At 49.3% G+C, this 9,732-nt stretch overlaps 1 protein-coding gene across 5 annotated transcripts in view; it reads right to left on the reverse strand.

Annotated features, from left to right (window-relative positions):
* MESK2 (misexpression suppressor of KSR 2) overlaps positions 1-9,262 on the reverse strand; it is a 33,288-nt gene extending 24,026 nt beyond the window's left edge. For 2 of the 5 annotated variants that reach the window (XR_001890456.1, XR_001890455.1), the window contains exons 1-2: positions 8,858-9,258; positions 4,129-4,552 (exon numbers count right to left, since the gene is read on the reverse strand). Coding sequence is in view for 1 of the 5 variants with exons in the window: in XM_017905177.1 (XP_017760666.1) it covers positions 4,128-4,343 (216 nt within the window). In the remaining 4 variants the exon portion in view is untranslated. Of the gene's footprint in view, positions 1-5; positions 799-4,127; positions 4,553-8,857 lie in introns of those variants that run through there. The other 3 variants (XM_017905177.1, XR_001890458.1, XR_001890457.1) reach the window with 3 other exon arrangements.
* Positions 9,263-9,732: the final 470 nt, after the last annotated feature.

Genomic DNA, 9,732 nt, shown 5'->3' on the forward strand with positions numbered 1-9,732 from the left:
TTTCCCTAGAACAAAATGGCGGCGAATAATAACAACGCCCGGCCCTAGCGGCTTACACAGCCTCTACCCGGTGCCAACGACGAACATTAGCCAGGCAGTATCGCAAATGCCACAAACCAGCATGTACGATCTTTGCGTCATTCTCTTCAGCGATAAGCCTCGAAGCACCCGGTCTCTCTAATCCTCGATATATCCTCGTTCGAACTGTCGTTCCGCGTCGAGCAACGATCCAGCGAGACAATGGCGAATCAATGTCTCGCCAGTTCGTTTCGTCCGATGTGGAAAACGGATCTCGAAGACGACGCAACAAAGTGAACGAGCACGCTGGAACGTTAGGACAGTCGCTAGTCGCTGTCAACGAGACAACAAAGAGGCTCGGGGTGTTGCCGCAGAGGAAATCGAGAATCCGTGCGGTTGAGAGACGCGTCGTGCTGAATACGTTGCTGCGTCGTCGTTCTCGGAGGATCGACCTCGCAGGAGGATCTCTCGGACCGAGAAGCCGGTTCCGCAACGCACGCGCTGCCGTCGCGCGCCACGAAGCACACGCTAATGCAACTCGAGCGTTGCGAGGACAAAGGAACACACATCCGACGACTACGTGCATGCAGAGAAAAAAAGCGAAAGATGACGGCTCGCGATAATAATAACGTAACACCGATGATAGCCTCGCTAGGACCCTCGAGAGTTTGCTTGACACGCGATTGCCTTTGGCACAGCCGATTCTTTGCGTTTCTTCATTTTTCGAGTCGCTTTCGCGAGCAACCTGCCACGACCAGGAAGTGACAGATCTCAGGCGAGTACGAGTCGTGCGCATCGAGTCTGTCTGCCAAACTGGGCTTCGAGTGATTTTCGCGTTACCAACGCGATATTGCGATCATAAGTTTATTAATAAATCGCGACGAAGTATCTTGGATCTTTCTCTAACGATCGTGAGATTACATCAAAGTGGATTTAAACAGGATGTGTTGCATGAGCAACGATCCGTTGACTCTTAGTCATTAAAAGGACCTAGCTGATAAAGGCAGGCCGACGTCAGAGTTCAAAACATCTTAGTCATTTCTACCTTGACCAAGGGCCAACGGTCATTTTCATCCCATCAAAGAGTAAGATTCATAGTTACTGTATTTGCCGACGTAGCCTAGTTATAGAACTCGTATTACATATAGCAGTGTTACGAAATATACTGAAAAGATTAATCGGTCTACAGCGTTCTTCATCCGGGTTCCAACGGTATTAGGACGAATCGTTAGGCAAGAATCGAAAATTTTTATTCAAAATTCCTCACTCGACGTTATTATTTTAATCCCTTCGTTTCCTGTCCTTTTTTCTAATGCGAAGATAGTCATCTCCTTTTATTCCATTATCGTCGATGAACATAGTCAGTGACGCACGCGCTACCACGATCGCACGCATATAGATAGAGTAGTATCGTATAGCGTGGAAAACTAAGCACGTAGGATAAAGTTGTTCCAAGTTTTCGTTTCTACGTGTTTCAGAATCATCGATATACGAGAATGGAATTGTTCATCGACGAGTTGACCCTATTCTCTTTGACGTTCTTTCACTCTCAATTTTTCATCCGCTGGTCACTCGACTGGTCGCGTTAGGCTCGGTACCGAGATATATCGTGATTTTATGGATTACGATGTAAAGCTCTTTCAACTGGTAATTAAGGTTCTAAAAGTATAAGTAATGCGCGTGATGTAAGATTATAGTGGGCAAACCTTTTTATTGCTACGAGGCACTTCGGTTTCAATGAAAGTGCTTACGTAATTTTCTGCTAGCAGTGTTGTAACAAAGATCAAAGCAATAATAGCACACGGTATTATATTCTGACCGATAGTGGCAAATATCGCGAGCATAAATCAGGATAATATTATCCCGGTATATGATCAAACTCTGTAACGTTTCAACAAACTCTTGTACCAGTCGTTTCAAACGTGGCTGCTCGATTTTCTACTAATAAACGAAAGTGTAACGCAACGGTACACATTTGACCGAACCTCTTGGTAAATGGAAAACTGAATTCGACTGCTTTCGCGAAACTCCTTCGTGCAATTGCAATTTACTGTTAATCACCAGTTACAAATTTTTCTTACCGAATATTACGCGATGACCAGCGCGATACTCAACATCGTGACTATCATCGCGACGCACAGAACCGGCGTGGTTATCTACGATTAAAGGACCCATCTCCAGAGGGTGCTCTATCTAAATTAAACACCGATTCCCTAAATAGAAGCACAGAAATTTCCCCGATAAGATATTGCACCCTTCTCATCGGTATTTTCCACGAGGAAGGTAAACGTTGATCGTGGCAAGACTCTAGAGTGGCGATATCCTTAATTAAAATTCGGTGTATCGCGAAGCTATCATCGACGTCGCGGTACGTATGTACAAGCGGTAGCTGAGGCCAGCGTGGATAACGAAGTAACGACTGCATACTCGTGTAGGTACATGCGACAAACATGGAAGCGTAGGAAGTCAAAAAGTCAGGCAGCGATGATAATACACGCGGTGTAAGTGCGAGGAAAGGAGTGACGTTCAGGTCGCATGATGCGGCTTACCTCGTGGCCTGCTTTTGTACCCAGGCCGATCAATAGTCGCGCCAGCAACTTCCGGTCCTAAAGTCCGTCCGTGCTTAAGGTTAAACCAGTCTTTGATTATCCTGATACCACAGGGACACGTGTGTGCGTGTGCGAGTGTGCTTGCTTCGATCGGTAGTCAGGCTCGAAGGAGCGTACACGGGGGTACATCGAGAAGCGGTCGCAGGATCGAAATCCTTGGCGCCATTTTGCCATAAGCTCGCGTCTATCGGTTAGGTCGCAGTCGCGAATTCGATGCAACGTCCATTCGAGAGACCGGTGATCGGTACTCGGAGAGAAGATCGCGGATGCAACTCCTTCGCCCCTAATGGCACCTCTGTGTCACGGCTGTCAGTGCTCGATGTCGAACATTTTTCTCTCGTGGAACGTTCTAGAAGCGTCGTCGTCCAGAGTCGTTTGCGTCGGTCCGTTGTTTGTTTCGCAAGAACGAAATACGGGTTCGAGCTGGAGAGTTGAACGTAACAGCAGAGAGATGTTTAACCCGAGAGAGGAATACGGTGTACGTGGAACACGAGCCCGAATCGAGCGATGTTACTCGCCTGACGGATTACGGAACCCGTCTTTACGAGCTCCATTCTCCAGGTTTATTAACGCAAGCGGTTAGCGAGTAAGAACGTTTTAGTGGCGATAAAACCGTTAGGTATTAGTAAACGAAAAGCGGGGCAACTTTGGTTGCGTCTGCCAGAAGTACACCAAGTACGTTTCCGTGATTTTAGTCCCGGCTGGTTGAAAAAGGGCAGGAAACTGTGACGATCGATTCCTCGACGCCAGTCCACCACCGTGGCCAATAGTAAAAGCACTCTAACCGTACCGTCGACATTTTCGACCTCGAACCGATCATTCACGACCTCCTTAGCCTCTGCCCAGGTTACCCCGCCATCGATCGCGTTTGTCTTTCAATTCGAAATCCCCCTTTGATACGAACAATACCGTATCGCTTGGAAAAGAACTCGATAAGCTCCGAGGAGCTTTTTCTCTTTATCGTGCAAACAATTTCGAATCGGCTAACGGCCATTTGCATTTCTTTGACATTTACTAAATTACCGACAACCTCTTCAATATTCATTCCCGGGGTAGAAAAGGAATTTCTCCATCGAACACGATCAGTTTCGTCGCGATCATTTGCAAAGACGATAGAAAAGGAAAGCGATCGCGAGTCAGAGGAAAATTTCGAAAAGACTCCACGGTTTCGCGATCCTGTGACGACTCTGCTTCGAGAATCGCGCGAAGAAACGTGGAATGAAAGGAGGATAAAAAGAAACGGCGAATGCGTACAGTGCACCTGGATGAATCATGGCAACTCCGTTCCAAGCGAGACGTAATAATAGGAAAACGATAGAACGATAGAAGGCACGGTGTCTACCGACGACAGCGTGGTTGGAGCGGCGGCTAGAGCAGACGAGAGAGGTCCGAGGTCGAGAAAGAACGAAAAGAAGCGAAACGGCGTGTCCCGCGACCGTCACCCCTACCTGCCGACCGGTTTTTCCCCTGTACACGCAGACAATATCGTATAAGGCATTACCTTGAGACGATCGAGACGCTCTCACGGCGGTCCACGATCAGCGGGTCCTTTTTCCTCAGCTCGACCTTGGGCGAGGCGAAACTGAAAGCCTTCTTGACACTCTCGAGGACGCTCTGCCCGGTGGTCTGTGTTTGGTCCACGATCGTCGTGCTTTTGTACACGTCTTCGCCCAGGTCGCCTAACGACCTGTACGAAGCGCCAATACCTGCCGGCATGGCGACCTTTCAGCTCGCTGTTCCTCGCCCACGATGATAAAGCCCGAACCCCGCCTCGGACGACCTACTCGGACGTCTTCGACAAGGATGATCCTGTCCACCGTTCCGGTGGATCTACCTCTCGGTTCGACGTTCCTCGACGACCAGCGTCGCCTCGTGGCTCTCCCTCTGGCCCCTGTTGTTGTTGCTGCTTGCCGCGTTGACGATGGCTGATACGCGTGCCCGAAGCCGAGATACGCCAATAACGTGCGTCAACAAGGCAAACGAACGGGCAAACGGGCAAATAAAGAAAATCCAAGATAAGGACGTTCCACGTGAACGCGAGTGGACTATCGATCGAGGCATTGGCAAATGGTTCTCATTGTGGAGTAAAAGGGGTGTCGACTTCATTTGGGTCAGCGATGAATGGCGCCACGGATACGGAGTCGCAGTCTCGTGTGCCCCTCCGCCCGACTGATTTATGTCCCCGGGTTCTTTCGCGGGTTCGGACGACTCGTGCTTGGGTCAGACGTTTCGGCGGAACCTTAGACCCAACGAGTTATATCCAAGTACAGAGAATGGAAAATATATTACCACGGGTATTCCGGCTTTTCTTTATTTCGCTTCGACGTTCGTGGAAGAGGGTATCTACATACGTTCTCGGATTGCGAGAGAGTTATCGTCCGGGCTTTCCGGGTGTAATTCGCCTCCAAGTGCGCGAGTATTTCAGCCTTTGTCGCGGTGATCGCGTTGGCGTTATCGGGAAATAGACGACGCGCTGATAATCGTTATCAGAAATAGGAACGCTGGAATATTTTTACGCCCGGATTTACTTCTAGACACTTTGGGTAATGATACAAATTCCTCGTAACACGAAACTAGTCAAACTCGTGGTTTAACCCGTTCACTCCTGCAGACGTTGCACGATGTCGCGCTATAATAATGCCGGACTGCGGGCATTGTAAAACGTCTATAGATAGCAAAGCTGTTAGAGCTTAGAAAATTTGTTCTAACGTGTCCTGCCAACTCTTAGGATAAAAGAGAAATTTTGTCCTTTCGTAACTCAGGAGTGAGAGGATTAATTCCAGCCTAAGCGTGGTTTCGAATTTAGAGCCTCACCGTGCCTCTTTGAATTTTTCGTCGAAATTCCGGGAAAACGCGCTTGCCAGGTCAAAGTGCGGGTTTATATCGAGTACAGCATAGTTCGTAATTCTTTTTCCCCCCGGCTCTCATTCGGCACTCGCTAATGCTCCAATAATTTTCTTAATTACTTCGTTTTTCTGCTGAATTCGATCCCGCTCGGTACCCGGAGCTCGATCTCCTTCAATTGCTTTCCCTCGGATAATTAATTATACCCCGTGGTTTCGTGGAATAAGTTGGCCGAACAAACGCGATTAATTTCGCCTACTATTTCCCGTTTCAGACGCCCGAGTTTCGTCTACGTGTTTACGTAAGATCCTTTACACCCGAGGTTCGACTCGAGGGAACCCCCGCGCGTGTGTACAGCAGTGTCCACGGCTTTAATGTATTCAAAATCGAGCAAAAGCAAACGCGGTCGAAAGGCACGGACAACGCTACAGCCGGTCATTAATGCTGTACATCGAGGATGCAAAGCTACGCTCGGCTCGTGACGTCATTACGGCTGAAAGGACAGCTACACCTGTCGTCGCCGGGGTGAAATTGCAATTATGCTTTGGGTGACTCAACGTCGACGCTGTAAACCGGCGTGACTAAACGGAACGGAACGGAACGAAACCAAACAAAACTCGCCGCGATTACACGAACCGTTGAATAATCTCGCGTATAACGATCTCGATGAAAAATCTCGATGGAAAGCACGGTGGACTCTTCAGCGTTGATCGCGAGGCTCCCTCTTCTCTCTTACCGCGCTCTTAATTCCAGAAATTACGGATCTTATCTGCGCGCACCTGTCTATTCCAACTCGACGTTCCTTAATTGCTTTCTGGCCGAGAAAGGGACAGATGTTACGGTTTCAGAACTAATAGCCCGTTTCCTGCGCACGCCCTGCCCCGACTCCGGATCCCGATGCACTCTATCGAGATTAGCCCGGTCGCGTCTAAATCGGCCAACGCGATATCTTTATCCCCTTCCCGAACGATTCACCTTTCCATTAAGGCCGTCACGGCTTTTTATCCTCGATACCTTTGCCGATACCTCGTCGACCAGTCCTGTTCGCAACAGCGAACGGTAGAAACGTAAAGAAGAAGAGGCAGAGGGGAGGGGAGATGGAGAGACGTGAAGAAACGTGGCGTCAGCATGCACAAAATTCAATGACTCGGTCATTACACATCGAGACAATCATGCGTGGCCGCATGCCAACTGCAAGGTGCAACGCTGTGCGCGCCTCTGTGAAAACTCGCAGATGCTGAGGGAAACGCGAAACGGTGATCGGTGACCGTGTCCACCCGAAATGGCCCCGAAATGCCACCGAAATTCCCAACGAAATTCTCAACGAAATTCCGCGACTCCGCGCGAAAACCCTGTTCGAGGTTCGGATGGCGCACGGTTCACCGATCACGCGCTTCGTCCGCAATTTCGAACTTGTGTATGCACTGTGTACTCGAAGATACAGCATGCAAAGAATGGCGAATAACAGAGACGAGCCTGATAATCGGTTTTCTCGTTCTTCTTCCGTTTTTCGTTTCTTTCTTTTCCGATTTATTTTTTCCTCCGCTGGGTTTATCAGTTGGATCGAAACCTGGATATCTGCACCCGACGAACGTGAATTCGCGCGATAACGATCGATAAACGTACCCGGCCTGGCTGTCACGGAGGAAATAACGCCTCGTAATACAAGCGTTTCCGGTGTAATTCGGTGGATGCGGCCCGTTTCGGCGTATGGAAATTTCTTTCCTTCGCTGTCCCGTTATCCAGCGCAAAAACGAAAGCGTAAATCAGTTTTTACGGGCACGACCCTCTTCGGGGCACCGTGGGGTACTAACGCGATGACCTGGCGGTCTTCCTGTCAATTAAAACCTTCACTGACCAAGAAAATTCGTTCCGTAACGAGGCTAGGAATCGTGCGTCACAACTCGTGGCTATCGAGTTCTAACCCGATATAGAAAAATACGTGAAAATAAAACCACGATGCACCGGGATAAAATTATAAAAGATCCATTCTCGACGCGCGATTGGCTTTTAATCCAGGCTCGTTGGACCTCTATAAATTCTCCAGCCGCGTAAAAATAGCCCGTACGTACCGATTAAAATCGAAGCTACCTATATTTATTTCGACAAAAATTCGTCGATCGTGATCTATGCGATACCTGCAATGGTTACAAATTTTATAAACACACACGTACATAGATATCAACGATTTAGCATAGATTGCTACGAGACGGTACGTTAAATGGTAATCAAATGATACGTTATTAATTAATAATTATACATATCGCCCGATGAACGTACGAAGTGGAATAATCGATAAGGAACGAGATTATTAAAAAGTTCGACGCACATAGATTCGAGCACGGAAATAAACCGATTTCCGTATTAACCTAGGTCCCTAGTCAGTGTCCGCGGACGCTGGTTAATTCGATATTCAAGCGTAACCGTGAAATCCCATTAAACTTTTATCACGACCGGAAGCATAGTCGTCGATATTAAAATTCCACGGATTCGATCTCGATTCTTTTGCTCGTCCGTTCGTCCAATAGTTGGCACGGAATCGATCGGCAAACACGCACGGTGCATCGCTTAACCTGAGCTTTATACGGTCGCGGAAACCCGAACTACGGGGATCAGCTGCGGTCCCCGACTCGCGACGCAGCCGCGGCTACGTAGGTACGCGTGCGTGTGTGCACGCACACGGGGACAGCTGCAGAGACATAGGGGCCACGGTGGCCGTGGATTTCCTCGTAGGGTAATTCCCCGAATCGGAGAAATGCATGAGCGCGCGTCTGAATCGTGGCCCAGGAGGGTCGTGTATTGATTTTTCGCGTGGATAGCCGCGTGTGTAACGTCTAACCTCGTTTCCCGTCGAGTAATCGCATACCCGGGCTGCCACTGTGACGTATCGAGCTCTCGATCGCATCGCTGACGCTTCGTGCGACGGCGAACGCGAAACTGCCAATGGCGGGAGCCCGTTTAAAAAACTTATCCGAGATAAAATCGAGACGGATCGTAGGAGGCAAAGCTATAGAGCCTTGTCACACCGCATGACTCGCGTAGCTTCTATGCCGGATTACAGACGGCCGATCGTTAACGGAGAATCGACGCGAAAATCCGACGAAGAAATCGACGCCCGAACACGAGCGCGCACACAGACGCGGGCACACGTACGCGCACGGAGACGTAGATGGGAAGAGTGACGACGACGACGACGACAACGACGACGACGACGATGACGACAACGGCGGCGACGAGCACGGCAACGACGTCCTAATGCCGCGGAATCGTCATCGATCGAAATGTTGTACGTCGCGACAGGGAGTTTCTCTTGGTTATTTCTCGGACGTACAAAACGGTTCTCGACTCGGGAAATACGCGTGGACGGTGCACGAGCAATGACTCACCTCGTCTTGCGCGGCTCCCGCTGCGGAATCCTGGTACCGAAAAAGAGTTGCAGCTTCTCTGCTACTTTCGAACACGATAGCACGGAAACAGAGACGCGACTGACGAGTACGAGGCGCTAGGGATCCTGTCCGAACTTGTCCGCTCTCGTGTACCTCGGTCCCTTCGCGACAGCGCTCTCACGTCGACTCGCTACGATTTGTTTTTACTTTCCAGCCGACGCCACGCTCCAATGTGACTGTCGATGTTGTGCTTCCTTGTTTCCTTTCCTTGCCCTTCTCGATTCCGACGTGACGTGTGAAAACGCACCACCAGAGTCGAGGCTAGCGAGAGACCGTACCGTGTTCTCAAAGGCACCGCACGATTACTATTGGCCCGAATACGCGACTTCGACTACAGACTGGTCAATGGGAATGCGCACCGCTTCGTGCGCGGTGTACGGCGGATCGAACCGGTTACGGACTGTCTACCGACATCTGACATCGAGACTCGGGATCTCGATAACAAACATGCAATGTTTTCCCGATCTTCAAGGTAATTAATCGACCTTGGATAATATCAATTTTTGCTTTATCGAGCGAAGATATTCAGGTCGCTCGCTGTGACCTAAAGGGTTCCCCTATCGGTTCTGCAGGGATCCGCTGTACCTAGCGTACTATTGCTACGCAGTTAGTTTATCGGAGGGACGCTGTTGCACGCATATCGAGAGATACGCAATAGGTGATTTTCGGTAGTTGATAAATCGTGTGTTAGTTTATTTTGCTGTGTTCTAAACTTCTGCGATATTATCTTTACAAAGTTACGTTTGTGTCAATACGCGTGTCGTTAAATAGGATTAGTAATGTGATCGTTACGAGTTAGCGCGGTGCTGGTGAAA

Source organism: Eufriesea mexicana, unplaced genomic scaffold (assembly GCF_001483705.2).
Source record: "Eufriesea mexicana isolate 0111107269 unplaced genomic scaffold, ASM148370v2 scaffold3738, whole genome shotgun sequence".
NCBI lineage: Eukaryota > Metazoa > Arthropoda > Insecta > Hymenoptera > Apidae > Eufriesea > Eufriesea mexicana.